The following is a 21,270-nucleotide window of genomic DNA, read 5'->3' as shown; positions in this document are numbered from 1 at the left end:
GAAAACCGCAAACGCGCAGCAGGAGGCGCGTTTGCGGCTTGGCAAAAACCGCAAACCGCCGGTGTGCACCATCCCATTGCAATACATTAGCCAAGCATTTTTCCAGGCGGATGCGGCCGGCTGATCGCTCCACAAACCGCTCGGTGTGCACTAGGCCTAAGACAACCTCTGAGGCCGTCACAGAGCACAGCTGTATTTGTACTGACATTAGATTACACACAGGTGCACTCTATTTAGTCATTAGCACTCACCAGGCAATGACTATGGGCAACTGACTGCACTCAGACCGAAGGGGGTTGAATAATTATGCACACCTCACTTTGCAGTTATTGATTTGTAAAAAATGTTTGGAATCACGTATGATTTTAGTTCCACTTCTCAAGTGTACACCACTTTGTGTTGGTCTTTCACGTGGAATTCCAATAAAATTGTTTCATGTTTGTAGCAGTAATGTGAAAAAATGTGGAAAACTTCAAGGGGGCCAAATACTTTTGCAAGCCACTGTATGTTTTCAACACGTGCTATGTGTACCCCAGGAGCAGGGCCGGTCCACCCATGAGGCGGAGTGAGGCGGGTTCCTCAGGCGGCAAAATTTGGGGGATGGCACCCGCCTGGCCAAGGGTGGGGGCGCCGAGCTGAAGGGGGTAGCGAGCAGGAAGGGGGTATCGGGCACAGTGGCGGGGAGGGGTCACTTCCCCATTGCAGTGTGATTTGCGGGGATGACGCAATACAAAAAGGTGCAGCAGATGGACAATGTCTGAAACCTGACTCATTAAACTCAATGCTTTGGACCATCACTGGGTACTCAGAACAGAAGGATGCATATATAAAGGGTACTAATGAGGCCTGTTACACATCTACAAAGCGTGCAGGAGCTGTTCTCCTGCACGCGTTTTACTAGCCTGCGGCTGTCGTCGGGAACCTGCGGTGTGACGCTGAGTGGCGGCGGTAGTATCAATTAACCCGACGAGGAAACGCCGATTCCCGACGATAAAATGTGCCGTCATGCGTCGTACCGCAACGCATCGAAACGCAGCATCGGGTGTGAAAGGTAAAATGAAAGTCTATGGACTTTCCTTTTACCTTGGTTAACGCAAAGTATAGACTTTGCGTTAAAACGCCGAAAAAGGGCTCTGGTGTGAAAGAGCCCTGAGTATGGCTCTAATACCTATTTGTAGTTAATGCAGTGTGTAAGTTTGATAAATTATTTGTAGTTTGAACTATATAGAACATTACTTCTGAAAAAGGCATCTTTGTGTCCAACCGTGGTTCAGTCATGGCCTTGTCAGCGCTGATTGGCCACCCATCCTCTTCTGTATACAGTGTTGACCATTGTTTGTATAACCAGAATAATATCTTTTTAACCGGAACATGGAATTTTCTCATCTATTTCACAGCGGCATGTGAGAAGTTCAAACCCCTCCCAGAACAGATGACTGAGTGAGTTGATGTGCCTTTTTGGGGATATTTTGTTTGCTTGTTTACAATAAGACATGCCTGTAAAATCTCTCATTTTACATCGATTTTTGCCATACACTGTGCAGTTTTCTGTACAACTCGATCATAAAAAGTGTGTGTTGTCTGATGAAAAAAACTGTACTGTTAATAGAAACTTTAAGACCTTTTTCACAAGAGATATCCTTCCACAAGTGGACATCAGTGTTGTAGATGGCACTGGTGGCAGTGGCATAGCTAGAGATCATGGGGCCCCATAGCGAAACTTACACGGGGCCTTTAGATGGAAGCACTCTTAAAGGAATCATCAGGCAAAACAAAAAAAAACTCTTTACTCACCAGGGGCTTTCTCCAGGCCCTTGCAGCCACCTGTCCCATGCTGATCGCTCCACTCTCCACCTCCGTCCCGGGCTCCCCGCACGGTGCAGAGGCTGACCTCGAGGTCGTCCTTACTGCGCCTGTGTGAAGCACCACTGTCATTCAAGCCCACATTGTCTGCGGCGCAAGCCATGGTTAGCGTGGGATAGTCGGCTGCAAGGGGCTGGAGAAAGCCCCAGGTGAGTAAAGTATTTTTTTGTTTTGTTTTGCCTGATGATTCCTTTAAGCAATGCCACCTGCCCATACCCTATGGATATGAGTTAAAGGAAGTCTAAACTGAGAGGGATATGGTTGTTTCCTTATAAACAATACCAGTTGCCTGGCAGTCCTGCCGATCTCTTTAGCTGCAGTAGTTGCTGAATCACACACCTGAAACAAGCAGGCAGCTAATCCAGTCTGACTTCAGTCAGAGCACCTGATCTACATGCTTGTTCAGGGACTATGGTAAAAGTATAAGAGACACGGGATCAGCAAGATAGTCAGGCAAATGGTATTATTTTAAAAGGAAAAATCCATATCCTTCTCAGTTTAGGTTCCCTTTAATTGGGCAATTTTATATTATCATGCAATCAAAACTGCACATATGCACCGATACAAAGTCAGGGGGTGGAGAAACACCAGAAAGTTAATGGTGAATACATTAAGTACCCAGTATACCCCTTATGCTCCAGGGCCCCATAGCAGCTGCGATGACTGCTATAGCTATTGCAACACGGCGGGCATGTAGCGCCTGAGCAATGGTGCTCTTGAAGGCAGCTACATTTCTGAGTAAATCTAGGGCTCTGTACCGGAAGCAGGAAATTTGGGCGCATGAGGCAACTGGACAAAAAGGGCGCCGCCATTCACTCCCATAATAAATATCGTTTAAATCGGCGCCCAACAGGAAAAAAGGGCGCCGGAGAAAAATAACGTTTTAAAAGCGGCGCCCGGAGACTTTTAATGTTTTATAACTGTTTCTCATGATTACACATTATTTAATGATTTATAATTTTTAAAACATTATTTTTAAACGAAAAACAGTACAATATTTTTTAAAACATTACTTTTAAACGAAAAACCGTACAAAATTTTTTTTTTTTTTTTGCATTTTTAAACGAAAAACCGCACCATATTTTTTTAAAACGTTATTAATGCTTATCACAGGGGGGTCTTAGGTTTAGGCACCAACAGGGGGGTCTTAGGTTTAGGCACCAACAGGGGGGTCTTAGGGTTAGGCACCAACAGGGGGGTCTTAGGGTTAGGCACCAACAGGGGGGTCTTAGGGTTAGGCACCAACAGGGGGTTCTTAGGGTTAGGCACCAACAGGGGGGTCTTAGGGTTAGGCACCAACAGGGGGTCTTAGGTTTAGGCACCACCAGGGGGGTCTTAGGGTTAGGCACCAACAGGGGGCTCTTAGGGTTAGGCACCAACAGGGGGGTCTAGGGGTTAGGGATAGGTACAGGGAGGGTTCTGTGTGAGAGTAGGGTTAGGTATAGCTTTAGTAAAATTCTTATTAATGTTTTATAAAACGTTATTATAAATTTCAATTTTTAAACAGGGAAGATTAACGTTTTTTAAATTGCCGATTTTATACACATTATTTAATGATTTATAACTTTATAAAACATTATTTTTAAACGAAATATAACACAATTTTTTTTAAACGTTATTCATGATTATCTTTTAAAACCCTGCGCCCTTTTTTCCCGGCGCCCTTTTTTAACGTACGCCTCTGTACCTCTGAAGCCTCATACACACATACGTTGTTACTGGGCCAAGGCAGCAAGTAGATTGTTCCTCTCCTTACCCACACCAGTCGCAGCCACTCCATGGTGTGTCATGCCAGTGTTCCTCCTCCTGCCCAGGCGATGGCGACACATATTGAAGGACCATACGCACCATGGAAGGTGCATGGAGCTGTAATGTAATAGATCCTGCTGAGAAGTGTTTTCATTCATGTGTTTTGTTAGAATGCAAATTTGCATGCGCCAGGGGGTTGGTTTCCATTGCATGTCAATTTTCACTTGCATTTTGCTACATAGAAAAAAACTGACAGACTCCTGCATTTTTTGCATGCCGCGCTCCTTCGTGTCTAAATCGAGCATAATGATTTTCAATGTCTCCGCTTATGAAAAGTGAAATTTCACATAGATCAGAGTTGTTTAGATTTACTTTTTATTTTTACCTAATTTTTATATTATATCCAAGTTTAAAAACTTATGATTTATGTTTTGTTTGAGTTATATGTGGTAAAACATACATATAATTGAATGTAGGATACAGTAATGTTATTTCAAGTCTCATGGATGTTTGAAAAACACAGCATAGCAGTAGTATGTGCCTTGGATAACATTTTGGACATTAAAGGGGCACTATGGCGAAAAATTGTAAAATTTAAAATATGTGCAAATATATACAAATAAGAAGTCTTGTTTTTTCTAGAGTAAAATGAGCCATACATTACTTTTTCTCCTCTGTTGCTGTCACTTACAGTAGGTAGTAGAAATCTGACAGAAGTGACAGGCTTTGGACTAGTCCATCTCTTCATAGGGGATTCTCAAAAAGGCTTTTATTCTGTATAAAGATACTCCCTATGCTACATGATTTCTGTCATTTGGCACTGTATTGGCCTGAGGAAGCGGGCTCAGACCCGCGAAACGCGTTGCCTGTGCTCAAATACAAATATTTTGTAAGTTTACAGAGATTTCGTCATTGAGGTAAGATACCTCATTTTTCTTTTTCGTTTTTCTAAATAGGATTTAAACAATGATGCTGGCCAGCTTCCCTGCTCGCTACACAGTTTTTTGGCAGTTGGACAGAGCAACTGCCATTCACTAAGTGCTTTTGAAGATAAGTGTAACGAGCGCAGCCGCGGCGGACTGCATTGCCACCGCGGCTGCCTCTGGGCCCCTGCCCGTCCCTCCGGCGTCTAGGACGCCAGGGACGGGACTTTCTTTTCCCTGCAAGGTCGCTGTCTTGCGCGGGCACGCTCATAGACAGGACCTTTATGTAAGGAGGAGGCTCGTCAGCTGACCTGCTGGTCAACTGACATCAGAGGAGACTCACGGCGCCCCGGATTGGCTGGCAGCAGGGGGCGTGCCAGTGAGGTCTCCTCTGCTTCTTAAGCCTTTGGGCTTCAGTCTAGCGCTTCAGTCTAGCGCTTCAGTCTAGCGCTGTCTGCTGTCGTGAATACATTCAGCAGTAGTACCGTACTACTGCTGAACCGCCCGCTGCCCGCCCTCCCTCAACGCATCACTCTCCGGACTCCTCCTCCTCAGTCACTCACTTCACAGTGCCGCCCACTGCCAGCCACCCACTAGTACCACCGGTACTGTTTTACTTCCTGAAACTTTTGTATGGGGAAGCGGGCAGAGAGGGGGAGCGCTAGCGGAGGGGGTGGGGGGAATTTCCAACACCCCCCCCCCCCCCCCCCGCGATCGGGGCATGCTCCCCCCTTATGCCTGCGACCCCATAGGGCCCCCAAAAGCGGGATGTTCAGGGAGTTCGGGGTTCGGCCCGAACATGCCGAACATTGCGGCCATGTTCGCCCAACACTACTGTTAACTAGTCCCTTGCCAGCTCCTCTGGTAAGAACTAGTCGGTCCATTCAAGTAGTCTCCTAGTAGAACTTCCCGGCCATCTAGTAAAGGTCTGTTATTATCTGTCTGATTGGTTCTTGTCTTTCGCCGGCTCCCCTGGCAGAGACCAGCTATACTACCTCTGTATTCTCTGTCTGTACCTTTCCCAGCCCCACTGGGGAGGTTTTGGTCTAATCTGTCCTGTTAGTGTACTGATTGTACCTTACCAGCTCCTCTGGTAAAACTATTAAAGTTACGGTTGCACCAAACATTACACACTCAGCTCTTGTGTTGCTATACTGGTATTATTGGTGATTCTGCAGATCACACATAATCAGGTATAGCGTCTGCATTATTGGTGATTCTGCAGATCACCACATAATCAGACATCTGAGTTGCGGCACTAAACCGTTACAATAAGTAAATCCCTGAGAATCCCCCCATGAAGAGATGGACTAGTCCAAAACCTGTCACTTCGGTCAGATTTCTACTACCTGCTATAAGTGACAGCAACATAGGAGAAAAGTAATTTATGGCTCATTTTACTCTGGAAAAAATGTACAGTACTTCTTATTTGTATATGCTTGCACATATTTTAAATTTTACAATTTTTCACCATAGTGCCCCTTTAAGGTACCCATACACTTATAGATGTGTGGGAGATCAGGTAAATAAACAATATCTTCCAGATATTGATCGTGCACTTGTTCTACCACTCTGCACTGTCAAAGTGGCCATATATCTGATACGGAAGCAAACCACTCCACAGATTTTATCTAGGTGTTCCATTTTAATAGTTAGCCATGCATTCAAGTGGTTGAATCAAAACAGACACAGGAGATATTTGTTTGTTTCAGAGTGATTAACTTCCTTTATTCCTCCCGCTTAAAGCCAATGGGAATCATTAAAATAAAAATTACCCACATACTTACCTAAGGAGAGGAAAGGCCTATAGAGTCTTCCTGTTCTTCTCTCAGTCCCCGGTCCAGCGCTGGCTCCCTGCTAGCAGTATTCAACCAGTGTGGTCAAATATTGCTCTCTCTGTCGCTGAAGGAGGCTGTGGAAGCCCCAAGTGCTCCCGCATGCGCAATATGGAGGTGCAAATCTTGTGGGAGAGCTGGCAGGCACTCGGGGAAAGCTGTATTTAACTGTTTTAGAAAACACCCGGCAAACCATGTGCTCAAGACAAAGGCAGGGATAGATGCAAGCAATCAGGAGGACAAGAAAGATCTGGCACTATGGTTTATTCTGAGCAGCAAAAAGGACCGTGCACCTTCTTGGCGCCCACACCTGCCACCTCTCTCACACCCAGGTACAGCTCAACACTGTGTGATGTTTCTTTGATGTCTGTTCTAGCCATGCTTGTTGCAAGTTGAACGCACTACACATCACCCTTTTGTTTTTTGCTGCTCAGAATAAACCATAGTGCCAGATCTTTCTTGTCCTCCTGATTGCAATATGGAGGTGCCTGTCTTTGGCTCTATACGACCCAGAGCCTTCCCTTTCCTTAGGTAAGCATCTGGCTGTATTTTTTTTAAAATCAATTCCCATTGACTTTAACATAACTTTAAATAGCTTAATTGACGTAAGAATGTAGGGGAGGGGAATTTTAATTAGTAGGGGATTTTTATATACAATTGTGATGAGATCAAGAATCCATGGCCCATATGCAATTCACTTTTTCTCCTAGGGGATCATTTTTCATCTTCTCTTTAAAATAATTTGTTTAGCATTTTGCAATTAAAAAAGTACTACAAGTAGTAGAAAAGGTACTATCAAATTGATTTTGTGTATTTTTTTGCTTGCTGGGTGTTTAAAAGGCATTTAATGGACAAGGTGTGGAAATATCGACTTGGAGAAAACGTGAATTCCATATGGGCCCATATGTATTAATATATTGTTAGTATTTCTGTTCTGCTGGCGTTGCGTCTCTGTGGTCAGATTTCCTGTAGCATGAAGTAGGTTCTTGTGGTTGCCGCCATTGTGAAGAAAGAAGACATCCACAGGCGCGTCTACAGTCTATTTCTGAATAGCTTGTTGCTGTGTCAGTTGGAAGCTAGCTGGTCAGTTCATGGGCATTGCTGTATTTGCTCTGAGCTTAGTAGGTTAAGGCTCAACACACACCATACAATCTTGGTTGTTCAATCTTACCACTTTCATGTAGTATAAGAGCTCATCCAATTACTCATTAAAAGTATTTTCAATCTGTTGGCCCTTATACTACATAGATTTGGTAAATCTGTACAACCAAGATTGTATGGTGTGTGTTGAGCTTTAGGGTGATCACTTCAGACGGTAACATTATGCAAAGCATATAAGCATATCGCAATACATACATACATACTTCCAACACATTGGGCAATTCCCAATCGATTGCAGCATGACATCTCTCAAGAACTGGCCTCACAACGATGTGGCTCAGTCCGCCTGTCTGCCCCCCAAATGTTAACTGCCCTCCCTGCCCTGCCATATTTATTTCCTTGTAAACAATTCCAGTTACCTGGCAGCCCTATTGATTTTCTGGCATAAGTAGTGTCTGAGTCCAAACCCTGGAACAAGCATATAGCTAATCCAGTAAAACCAGCTGAGTCAAAGTACCTAATATGCTGCATGCTTGTTATTATTTTATTATTATCATTATTATTTAGTACTTCTATAGCACCGACATCTTATGCAACGCTGTACAGAGTATATATTGTCTTGTCACTAACTGTGCCTCAGAGGGGCTCACAATCTAATCAGTGCTATAGTCTTATGTCTAAATACCGTATGTATCATGTAGTGTATGTATCCTAGTCTAGAGCCAATTTTAGGGGGAAACCAGTTAACCTATCTGTATGTTTTTGGAAGTGGGAAACCAGATTGCCCAGAGGAAACCCACGCAGACACGGGGAGAACATACACACTCCCTGCAGATGTTCACCTGGCTGGGATTCGAACTGGAGAGTGGAGACCCAGCCTTGCAAGGCGAGAGACCGCTAAGCACTACGGCACTGTGCTACTTGTTTAGGGTCTATGGTTTAAAGTGTTATAGACACAGGATCAGGACTGCCGGGTAACTGGTATTGTTTAAAAAGAAATAAATGTGGCAGTCTCCTTATCCCTTTTACCTCGGGTTCCCTTTAATATTGAACTTACTGCATGCAACTGCTAGCTTTGCACTGGCCAGTGTAGAACCTCAATAATATGCTGAGGCTATCTGTTGCCTCAACATGATTCTGGGGGTCCCAGTCAGGACTGATCCAGCAACGACCCAGTATTTCTTATCTTTATACTGTATACAACGTAACTTTCAATTGTAATACCATTTGAAAATATCATAGCTCCAAAAGATTTTCATATCGAATTTAAGGTCTAGTAGTCTACTGAAACAGTTGAGTAGTGATTGGGTACTTCGTAACCATACAGGATACAATCGAATCAAAACATTTTCCATTTTTTTTAAAATGAAAATGATTGTATTAGAATAGTAATCAACAAACATTTTTTTTCGATCAAGAAAAAACTATAAATTTTTCATCAATCAGATGAGTTGTAAAAATGAGATAGGAACTTATAAAAAAATCTATATTTTATTTGATCGTTTATTTGATATTTTTGGAAAAATCAATTATAAGTTTTTGGTATATTGGTTAGATTTTTCTGATTATTCGATCAAGTGAAAAAATCAAACAGATTTCTCTGGTAAAAAAAAAAAAAGTAAAAAAAAAAAAATGTAATCATTAATAGCCACCTTACACAGATTAATTTAATCTTGCATAGTCATTCAGTAGTATAACCTCACACAAGTCAAAAATTAATTTGATTTGTTTGGTGTCCAATTTTGATTAGATCTTGACTTTCTATTATAAATGGCATTTTCTATGGCAAAATGGCATTTTCGATTTCAAGAAAATTTTCGAGAAAATACAATGTATTTCCGCAATATTTCCAAAATCACAAAAAAAAAAAAAAATATTTTTACCACAAAAACATGAAAAGTTGATATTTGTACTGCAAAAACGCGAAAAATTACAAACTTATTTGAAAATTATTTCATGTTTTCACACAAAAGTCGAATTTAACATTATTTTTTGTGAAAATTAATGTGAAAAGAATTTCAGAATCTTCGTTTATTACTATACAAAATAGTATTTTTATTAGTGAATATAATAAATAAAACATAATATCACTACAGATTCCCTTGAACTACATGTATAAACAGTATAATATGAGCATTAAGTGAAATTATCTTATGCTTCAATATTTTAAAATTTAACAGTGAAACTAAAGTCTTGTCATGATTTGTGGTAAAAATGATTGTGAAAGCAGAGTGAGGTCTCACATGCCACAAGGCTTCATATTTCACAAGGTCACGTGCCACATGGTCTCATATACCACAAAGCTTTGCACATGACAAGGACTCACACACCACATGGCTTCACACACAACCGCCGCTTGAACATCATGCTTGTCCAGGGAAGTGGGAAAGACAGGATGAGGTCAAGAAAACTCCCAGCATCACTATTTAATGAACTAGAAAAGGGGTGGTAATCTCCTTGCTCAGACATCCTCCAAACCCACCCCAGTTAAGTCACTGTTCGCACACTGCATCTTATTATTGTTGGCGACCCAGCATGTTGCACTGCAGAATGACACTGCAGGGACTTCTCCAATCCACAAAGCCTGGACTAAAACTTTGGGGAATCCTGGATTGTCAAAGCAGTAATCACTCGTCTCTGGTCACCTCTTCTCACTCCCGCTTACAAGACTTCTCTCAATCCTCTCCCCTCCTCTGGAACACCCTCCTTCAACACTTACCCTTTTTAGGCACAACTGGAAAACTCCTACCTAAGACACTTTGGCAACTGACTACCTCTTCTACCATCTCATACACAGCTTCCCTTTACCTACTGTCGTATCCCTTAAACCTTTAGACTGTAAGGTCTTTTGGCCAGGGCTGTCTTCCCCTTTTTTCTCACAATGCTTTGTAATGTGTGTGTATATTTTTCACGCCATGTAAAAATCTGTAGTTGATTTGTTCACCGCAAAATCGGTAAACTACCATTGTCTTGTATTAAAGGATACTAGAGCTCAAATCTTTTTGAGAAATGATGGGAGCAGGCATATACTGTTACCTATGCTGATGCCTACAGCCCCCATTCTCCTCTCATCCTCCCGTAACTCACCTAAAAAGCACCCCGGGATTCTCTTCCGGTTGGCCGTGTCGGGACTTACTGCACTGGCGCCGGGCTGCGCGTGTCCTACATCGTGCGCCCGTGGCGGAGAGCGCACTGCGCATGCGGATGAAGTCATGTGCATGAGGTAGTGACATCATACGGATGCGCAGTGTGCTCCGCAACCCGGCCAGCGCCTGTGCAGTGAAGATCGACCCGGCCGCCCAGAAGAGGATCCCGGGGGGGCTTTCAGGTGAGTTAGGGTGAGCTGAGAGGAGAACATTTCTCAAAAAAATATGAGTTTTGGTATCCTTTAATTGTTGTATTGTTTATTTTGTATTGTTGTATGTTGTTGAACAAGGCTATGGAAGATGCTGGCGCTATATAAATGAATAATAATAACTGTGTAGGAAATATACTGCTGGTCAGTCCTCACTGGCTCTTGTAGCCTGCGTTTATTTGTGTAGCCAAAGGTGAGGGTGATGAGCAAGCACCACTGTATAAGAATATGGTATGCACACCCACAATCAAGCATATGCCATCAGTGTAACTGGGTGCTAGGTATGATAAATAAGGCTAATAGCCCCTACAACACTTTAAAAGTAAAGTACACCTGCACACCAAAATGTATGTTGCAAAAAGTATTTGTATTAAATATACATAATCAAAAAGATAGACAATCACATTTAACAACAATATTGCACAAGCTGAGACAAACACTCAATATAGACACTCTGTCAATGGTAATACATCATAGAAATCAGTATAATTTGGAGCATTAAGCAGTTAACAGCAATAAGTCCAACATAAATAGGACAAAGTGATGCCGGGGATGCCAAAAAGTAGAAAACTATGGTAATAACCAGACAGACCCTGGAAATACAGCAATTTTAGATTCTATTAAAGCAGGCGTAATGTAAGCTGGGAGGCACAGGATCCTATAGAGTCTGTAGCAGAGTGTCAAATGTACAGACTCTATAGGATCCTGTGCCTCCCAGCTTACATTATGTCTGCTTAAATAGGATCTAATCAGTATTCTCTCATATTCATGTCTTATATACTGTATATAAATAGCAGAGATATCAAAAGTCATGGAATGTCTATTGGGGAAGGATGGGCTACTTTGAAGTACAACTTAGCACCTTCTGGAAGACCCCCATTAGTTAAAGGACAACTTAAAGAGGAACTGCAGCCTAAACAAACATACTGTCATTAAGTTACATTAGTTATGTTAATTAAAATAGATAGGTAATATAATCTCTTACCCACGCTGTTTTAAAAGAACAGGCAAATGTTTGATTTCATGAGGGCAGCCATCTTTTTGGTTGAAAGGAGGTGACAGGGAGCATGAGACACAGTTCCAACTGTCCTGTGTGCTGATCACACCTCCCAGTTGCTAGGCAACGTGAATAACAACATAGGAAATCCCATCATGCTTTGCACAGCATCAGGGAAAAAATGCAGCTAAAAATGCAGCTAAAATGATGCTTTGGTAAGAAAAACAAAGTTCTGATGCTGTAAAACTGTTAAAGAAACACCAAGCCTTTTCAGTTCTGCTGAGTAGATTTTTAGTCCGGAGGTTCACTTTAAAGTGAACCTGAGCCGAAGCTTGGGTTCAAAACAAGATCTTAGCCTGAAGAGAGGGAAGCCTCAGAATCATACTGATGCTTCCCTCACTTGTCTAAAGGGCCCCGTTGCAGAGCGCGGCAATGAATAAGAAAGAGGAGCTGCTCTGACCCGATAGGATTAGTGACACTGCCTTGTCACTAATCTTTCAGGGGGGGCCGTGCTCAGCGACAGAGGACATCAGACCACCGAGAGAAGCCTCTATAGTATAGGATCCTGAGGCTTGCCTCTCTTTAGGTAAGTATCTGATTTTGTGTCCCTCAGCTTTGGCTCAGATACACTTTAAAAGACCACTCCAGCGAAAAAAGTTAGTAGTTAAAATCTGACTGAACCTATTCTACATATCCGTTCTACATAAATGCTATATATTCAGTGTAAACTTTATTGGGGAAAAAAATGGCTTACTTGTCAATAAAAAAATAAATTACATTAAATTTTTTTTTTTTTCCTTTTTGAACTTAGATGTTCAAACGTACAGCTTGATCAGCATTAAACAAAATTCAGAATAGAGCAGGTCGGGGGAAGGGACAGGCATGGTGAAGTGCATTATTATCCAGAAGCGTCTATAATCGTAGTCACAGGTTGCTGATTTTGAGGGCAACAGAAACTTGGATACTTGGTGTATATGTAATAAGCATGTTTCTTCCCACATATGTAGGTAATATCCACAACACTGTGTTTTGTGATTTGACAAATGCTGTTTTCTCTGCTCTTTCCTCTCTTCAGGTATTCCCTGTATTATGTGGGAATTGGAGCAGCAGTTATACTTTGCGGATATGTCCAGGTCTCTCTCTGGGTTTTGGCTGCTGCAAGACAGACCAGACAGATGAGGCAGAAGTTTTTCCACTCCGTCTTGTCACAAGACATCGGCTGGTTTGACGTCACTAAGTCGGGAGAACTGAACACTCGTCTCACAGAGTAAGAGGCTCTATGTTTAGATTTTTATTGTTCACATAGTCCCCGGTTAACGAAGAAGATAAAGACTGTAGGTTCATTCTTAACCTGAATCCGTTCTTTGGACGGAACCAGTGGCATAGCAATAGGGTTTGCAGAGGTAGCGACTACACCGAGGCCCCTGCATTAGAGGCCCTCCTTCATCCATCTTATTAGCTTTTCATTGGTGCTGTGCTGTTAATGAACACTTCTATATGTGCACTGAATAGTAGTGATCCTTAACAAACTTTCCTTACTCTAAAAACACCTCTCTGACACTGCAACTGTCCTTGCTAGGTTTAGGGGCCCCATATCAATAGAGTGCTTGAGCCCCTTTTAAAACTCGCACTGGGGCCCCAAGCTCCTTACTGCTCGGAAATCTGTGACATCTCTGTCCCCTGTACCTCCTCTGTGCCCCCCTGTGCTTCCAGTGTCCCCCTCTGTGTCACCTCTGCCCCCTGTACCTGCTTATACAAGTTTAAAAGGCATTTTTTGTTTGAATTGAGTTTTCTCCTAGGTCATATTTTTTCAAAATTATTTTGATAGCGCATTTTCGCCAACTTTTTGGTACTTTTTCAATTGCAAAGTGCCAAAAAAAATTTTTTAAATACCAGATTAAAAATGATCTCCTAGGAGAAAACTCAGTCAGGAAATAAAGTTAATTGTATATGGGCCCTGGTGTTGTTTCTACTTATTTCGGAACACACATCAAATAAACATTCCGCAGTGATGCTCCTTGACGGAGGTAAAGATTTCGCCACCTGAAATAAATGTAAGAATGTAAATCAAGCCATTTATTAAGCAGCATTCAGTAAATTTTTTCTTCAAATTTATAGTGTGATATATACAGTATATATATATATATATATATATATATATATTTGTGTGTTAGTTCAGAATAATCAAGTGTTCTGTTGTTTCTTTCAAGGGATGTTAACAAAATAAATGATGGCATCGGAGATAAAATTGGACATCTTGTTCAGAATGTTTCAACCTTCGTAGCAGGGCTAATAGTTGGGTTGGCCAAAGGCTGGCAACTTTCACTGGTAATCCTGGCGACTGGCCCCTTGTTGGCAGTTTCATCTGCCATTTCCGCTAAGGTAAGGGGAGATATTTTATAGTGAGCATTGTAGGCATTATGGGTGAATTTTTTTGGAAAGAGGAAACCTGTGGTGTTTACAGTATGTAACATTTGTGAATAGGAAGGTAGGGCTGAATTAGGAATAAAGGGCGCAGGAACCCTTATGGAATGCTATGGGGTGCCAAAGTTTGCCTTGTTTGCTGCAAATCGCAGCTTTTATAAGGGTCGTGATATGTGGCAAAAGAGGTAAATTTCAGCGCGTGGAGGCGCCCAATTCTCGGCACAAAAGATACATTTCTGCACCGGAGGCTTGCAAAAATGCAAATTGCGGCATTGCATAGCAGCTATTTGCATTTCTGAAAGCCTCAGTGCCTGCAATTCTATCAGGCGTTTTTGGGTGCCAAAATTAAGCTTGTTGGCCAATAATCAGGCACCGAAATTTACCATGTTTGCCGCATATCCCTGTTTTGTGGCGGGGGGAGGGTTAAGGTTTGGGGGGGGGGGTAGGCACCACCAGGGGGGTCTTAGGGTTAGACACCACCAGGGTGGGTGAGGGTTAGGCATTGGTAGATTGAGGGTCCTGTGTGAGAGTAGGGTTAGGTACAGCCATAGTGAAATATTGGTAAACATTGCTGATATTTTACTGTTGGAATCTATCAGTAGAATATTGCTGATTTTAGCAGCTGGGTTACCAGGTTTTGGGCTTTACCAAGAAGGGTGTGGGGGGGGGGGGGGGGGGGATACAGATGTGTGAATGTTGTAGGGTGTATCAAAGTTTTACTGGGGGCCAAGAAATGTGTAGTCACTCACCTAAACAGAACACAGGAAACTGACACTTACACCAGTGGATGTTTTTGGAAAAGGAAATGCTACTGAATGGGTTCCAGTTTTAACTAGGTACTGTAAAGGTACATGCACACATTTGATGATTGCTCAACTACCTAGTATGTGCACAGCTTACGGCCGATGGTGCTTAAAGATCCAACTTGTTGGATCCCTAACGACCCCGGATGTCCGAGCATGGCCAATCGCAATGATGTTTTCACCCCCCCGGTCCACACTGATTGTTGTCCCTCCACCTCCTTCTATAGCTACAGAAGGAATGGCTTGCCTGTAGACTAGCAATGCGTCTGTATAGCATTGGTTACCAATTTGTCACCTGAGGAATCATTTCCCAATCCCCAGTGTGTGACAATCATGGCATGTGCGTACTTAGCTTAAAGGAGACAAACTCAACAACAATTATTCAGGTCATTTTTGTGAGTATAAAAACGCTGTCTTCTACTGAGTGCCTGTGCAGGACTATAATAACATTTGGGTTGTGACATTTTTCAGCTTGAAATCTGAGAGATGCAATTAAAGACACACGCATTCACACATGGAAAGTAATTTTGTAATTGTAACACTGGCTATGTACTAACAATTTGCAATTGTTTAGATGCTGGTATCCCTGACAAGCAAGGAACTTTCTGCATACGCAAAAGCTGGTGCAGTGGCTGAAGAGGTCCTCTCCTCCATACGGACTGTGGTGGCATTCGGTGGACAAGAAAAAGAAATACAAAGGTTTGGAAAATCTTAATTTGTAAATAAGTATACAGAAGCTTATAGAATTGATGTATCTTCCATTGGGCTCTGAAATCTATTGGTGGTGGGATTCTGCTGATGTTTACTTAGCAAGTGGGGGGACCTGCTGTATCTGTTGTCACCTGTAGCTTCTGATTAGCCCTCCTTAGCATGTTAACGGAGGATCATCATAGTGACCATTGGTCGGCACTTCCCAATGGCAAAAGTGCTCAGGACTAAATAGAGAATATACATGACCCACATAGCTTAAAGAACAACTGAAGTGAGAAGAATATGGAGGCTGCCATATTTATTTCCTTTTAAATAATACCAGTTGCCTGGCAGCCTTGCTGGTCTGTTTGGCTACAGTAGTGTCTAAATAACACCAGAAACAGCTATGCAGTTAATCTTGTCAGATCTAAAAATAATGTCAGAAACACCTGATCTGCTGCATGCTTGTTCAGGATATATGGCTGAAAGCATTAGAGGCAGAAGATGGACAGGATAGCCAAGCAACTGGTGTTGCCTAAAATGAAATAAATATGGCATCCTCCACACCCCTCAAGCTACAGTTGTTTTTTTAAATAAACCTGAGATGATCAAATAAAAAAGTTTCATGCATACCTGGGGCTTCGTCCAGCCCCCTTCACGCTGATTAGTCCCTCGTCATCCTCTTCCGCTGCCTGTAGCCTCCACAAACTGGCCCGGAGTTGGGGGCTTATTGCGTATGCACAGCCCGGCCGTGCGCGTTCCCCCATCACGCTCCCATAGTCAGGAGAGTTCTGCAGCTGCACAGTACTACTGCGCAGCTGCCATGGGAACGAGACAAGGGGGGGGGGGGGCACTTGGCCACACTGCGCCGACTGTCCCCAACTTGCCAAATTACCGGGTCCAGATTGCAGAAGCTGCAGGCAGCGAAGGAACCTGACAAGGGAGCGATCAGGCCGAAGGGCGCTGTAGGAAGCCTCAGGTATATATAAAACTTTTTTTCCTTTGTCTCAGTTACACTTTAATGTAGAGAAAAGAAGAAAGATGTAGTGTGCTGCTTCCAAAAGTAGGTGTGGTCACAAAAGACTGAGGGTCTTGGTGTATCTAACCAGGTTTACATACTGCAGCCGCTATGTTATCATATGTGCCCAAATAATACATCTCAGATGTTAGGCTAAGTTCACACTTGCAATTCGTATATATTGGTAAGCCTCAGCGCCCAGGAGTTTATCACAGTGCCTCCAGGCAAATTTCCCTTCTTTGCCGCATTTTATAATGGGCGCCTATGGTGTCTCCCGTTTTGAAATTTGTTTAGAAACAGTTACCATGTATTACTTTTAAATATATCAGTCAAGAGGTACCCTAGATAATGTTTTATCTAGGGTACCCCCACTTCAGGGGGTACTTGGTAAGTACAATCTTTTAAAAGAGCTACTGATATAATGCACTTGATCTCCAACACAATATTCCTCTAGAATAAAGGGTTTCAGCAGACAAGCAAGCCTATCCCATGCTGTTCTTGATATTTTCTTAGAAACAGTTACCTGTATTTAATCAGTTTATCACTTTGTATATTCAGGTATTCAAGTAATTTGAGAGAGGCCAAAAACTTTGGCATCAAAAAGTCCATCACATCCCAGCTTGCTGTTGGAGTAATGTTCTTTATCATCTATGCCTCCTATGGACTTGGATTTTGGTATGGAACTGTAATTGTGCTTAGTGGAGAAGGATCCACAATCGGAGATGTCCTAGTGGTAAGTTCCAAAATTTCTACCGAAGAAAGATAATGCTTCTTTTAGAAATTGCCGGTCCAATAATGATTGAACCGTACTTTATATACATTTTATAAACCAGTGTATTATAGCCGAAAGTGTACAATGGAAAGCAAATGTTCAATATGTTCTTTATCACAGCTCTTCACCATATTCCGGTACGTGAAGACCTCCTGAAATTTTGGGGGCAAAACTACCTGGCTGCTATGTACAGCAAGGTGTTCTTTAATTAGCCAATAAACTTTGTAGGATGTGACTAAGCATCATGCTGAGCGACCAATGAGATAGTGGGAGAGTATTACACCTTTGTTTACAAAAACTTGGATGGGAGTTGACTGTGGTGTCTCCAGATGATGCATGTTGTGGTTTAGAACTTTGCAGTTGATTACTGCCAAATAACTCCTGACCCCAGCTGCCTTTGTGGAAAGCCCCACAGAGATGCATGTGCTGCAACTGAGTTGGGTGGATCAATGGCTTCTGGTTACTTGAGCCACATAATAACCAAGTTTAACCACTTGCCGACCGCACACTCATAACGTGCGTCGGCAAAGTGGCAGCTGCAGGACCAGCGACGCAGTACTGCGTCGCCAGCTGCAGCCTAATTAATCAGGAAGCAGCCGCTCGTACGAGCGGCTGCTTCCTGTCAAATCACGGCGGGGGGCTCCGTGAATAGCCTGCGGGCCGCCGATGGCGGCTCGCAGGCTAGATGTAAACACAAGCGGAAATAATCCGCTTTGTTTACATTTGTACGGCGCTGCTGCGCAGCAGCGCCGTAAGGCAGATCGGCGATCCCCGGCCAATCAGCGGCCGGGGATCGCCGCCATGTGACAGACCACATCCTGTCACTGGCTGCACAGGACGGATAGCGTCCTGTGCAGCCCGGAACACCAGGGGGAGGCAGCAGGTAGGAGAGGGAGGGGGAATTTCGCCGCGGAGGGGGGCTTTGAGGTGCCCCCCCCGCCACCCACAGCAGGCAGGAGAGATCAGACCCCCCCAGCACATCATCCCCATAGGGGGGAAAAAAGGGGGGCAATCTGATCTCCCTGCCTGCACCCTGATCTGTGCTGGGGGCTGCAGAGCCCACCCAGCACAGATCAATCAAACCAGCGCTGGTCCTTAAGGGGGGGTAAAGGGTGGGTCATCAAGTGGTTAAAAGCAAGTCAGTAGCAGAAAGTGTCATTCAATGTCCTATTTATAAAGCTCTGCTGTCATAATGTCCGCAGTGCAGGTGGGTTGCGTTGGGGACAGAGTGGCGGGACTGCACGGCAATGATTGTTGAAATCTATGTCCTGTCAGAGCTGCGCAGCCACAAGCAGGGTGTAGATTTCAACCACGCTTGTCTGGAAGTGGTTAATAAATGTTTGTTAATTGTTTTATTTACTTTAAGGAGTGTTAAGTAGTGAGAAGCCTCTGGATCGTCCAGAGGCTTCCCTGATCCTCCTGCAGCCCAATGATCCATGACAGGGTCCCTCTTCACCTATTTAACAAAATTGGTCTCATAGATTTGTTCTGGTCCTGGATGGAAGAGTGCATCTGGACTGGGCATGTGCAGCCAAGGTCCGCACATGTCCAATAGAATAGAACACTTGTGCATAGAGGAAAAAAGCCATGCACAAGCAGCATCTTTGTACTGAGCATGTGTGGACCTTTCCTACACATGCCCAGTACGGACACGCTCATCTGAACCTGGGAGCTTGGCCAGAAGATGAAGAGTAGCTTGCGCTGGAATGGTGAGCTCTGTGAAGATCTGAGAAGCTTCTGGACTATTCAGAGGCATTAAAATATTGAGGTAATTATCTAGCTTTTTCACCTCTCCCCACTGCAAGTTTGCTTTAATTTGGTGTTTATTTCATTCACAGGTTTTCTTCAGCATCATATTTAGCAGTTATTGCATTGGTCAAGCTGCCTCTCATCTTGAAGCCTTTTCAGTGGCAAGAGGAGCTGCTTATGACATATTTAGGATCATTGATCAGGTAAGAGAATAATCATTTTTATCTTAAAATAAAATGTCTCCCTTTCGAGGTTTTACTGTTGTTCCCACTGTTCAGGCATTGAATGGATTTCCTGTTGATTTATCATGACAGAAAGTGAAGATAAATGCCAACACTGTTTTTAATAGAGCAGGGAAAAGTTATCATTTCTGTCTTGTTTACCATGCTGACTAGTAGAATTGCTCATGTGCAGCACAACTCATCAAAATGCATGTGATCTAAATGACAAGGGGATAGATTTGTACAGCACTGATTTGCAGTAATCACTTCCTGTTTGACCACATGGTCAAAGCATCATGGTACCCAGACCTACTGGATTAGCCATCTAAAGCACTTTGAGTCCTATGGGAGAAAAAGCGCTATAGAAATGTTATTTTAATGTTAAAGAAGTCTTGTGAAATCAAAGCTCATGTAACTAATGCTAGATGTGTAAATGCCCAACGACCACTGATGGGCAGTCCTATCCATTGCTTGTGACTTCTGTCAGGGTGGAAACTTTTTACCAAAGTTTGTCATTGTTGGTGGTTTGTGAATTATATGGTGACACAATGCCAGCAAATGCGCAAAAGCATCATACTTGTCATTGGGATTTAAACAACTAATGGTTGTGTCATCCATCTACCTTTACCTTCTCCCTTTGGCTCACTGGCTACCTATGCAAAGGGGAGGTGGGCTTACTAGCTATCTATAGTTACCTGTACTAGGCATCACAACAGGCTATTCATATTGGCGGTATCTCTGGCTACCTAATACTGGGGGCTACCCTCAACCACTTTTGAGTTGAAAGTACAGCCAGAAAAAATAAAAACCATTACATCCAGTTATATGTTAAAAAAAGTTTTTAAGCACCTGACGTTTGCCTTCTATAGTCTAAATCAGGTATGTCAAACCGGTCCTACGAGGGACGATATCCTCACACATTTTTGATACAGCTCAAGTGAATTGGTGGGTCTGAATCAGGAAAGGTGTGGTCCATCAGGTAGTACACATTCCTTTCTTTCTCAGTCCATCCTAAACACTGGCATGGATCTGGCCCTCCAGGCCTGGAGTTCAACACATGTGGTCTAAATGCACTTGAGAGTGCAGACCAGGGAGTAATCACACTTTTGAAGCCAGGCTTACAAAGTGACTGAGCATTATTATAGGTAGTGGGAGTACATTGAGAGGACTGATCAGGAAGCCCTACTTGTGTTCTGTATTAGACAGTGTCAAGCCCTCTGCTCAACCCGCGCTTTAGCAGTCTCTGCTCAGTCCACACTGGACTCCACCCTACCCATGCTTGTCCCACTTCCCTTCAGTCTCACTCTTTCCCCTTTAATCTGCGTGCCACTTCCTGGTTGAACTTGACGGATGTAAATCTTTTTTTCAACCACACTAACTGTGTAATTTAAAGGAGAACTACCACTAAATATTTATTAATTTTTGTTCTGTAGCCAAGACTTTCTGGGTGAGAATCAAGGCGCTAATGTACAGGGTCATTATTAAAATGGACCTGAACTCTTGCACAGGACATAAGGAAAACATAACAGAAATGCACCCTGTATGTATTTAGAGAGTTTAGCCTGTTTAATTCCCCCTCATTTGCGTCTAATCACAAATTGTAATTTAATCCCCCCGTGTCACATGACTGCCTATGGCAGATAAGCCCATTTGAAAGCACAGGCTGTAAACAATAGGTCTGCTTCCATGAATCAGGAAGTAGAAACTGTGAAAAATTATTTTAGGATTTGTAATAGCTGTTAGAAATGCATGGGTTTTTTTTGTTTAAAG

The 21,270-nt window shown here is 43.0% G+C and overlaps 1 protein-coding gene across 4 annotated transcripts in view; it reads left to right on the top strand.

Annotated features, from left to right (window-relative positions):
* The window catches only part of LOC137518305 (ATP-binding cassette sub-family B member 5-like), a 96,740-nt gene that overhangs the window by 20,641 nt on the left and 54,829 nt on the right, over nt 1–21,270 (top strand). For all 4 annotated transcript variants that reach the window (XM_068235974.1, XM_068235973.1, XM_068235972.1 and 1 more), the window contains 6 exons: nt 1,398–1,440; nt 12,899–13,090; nt 14,034–14,205; nt 15,625–15,749; nt 17,317–17,491; nt 19,369–19,482. In XM_068235974.1, the coding sequence (XP_068092075.1) occupies nt 1,398–1,440; nt 12,899–13,090; nt 14,034–14,205; nt 15,625–15,749; nt 17,317–17,491; nt 19,369–19,482 (821 nt within the window). The remainder of the gene's footprint in view (nt 1–1,397; nt 1,441–12,898; nt 13,091–14,033; nt 14,206–15,624; nt 15,750–17,316; nt 17,492–19,368; nt 19,483–21,270) is intronic.

The sequence above is a fragment of the Hyperolius riggenbachi genome, chromosome 5, assembly GCF_040937935.1.
Source record: "Hyperolius riggenbachi isolate aHypRig1 chromosome 5, aHypRig1.pri, whole genome shotgun sequence".
In the NCBI taxonomy this organism is placed as follows: Eukaryota; Metazoa; Chordata; class Amphibia; order Anura; family Hyperoliidae; genus Hyperolius; species Hyperolius riggenbachi.
This window is presented reverse-complemented; position numbering and strand designations above follow the sequence as displayed.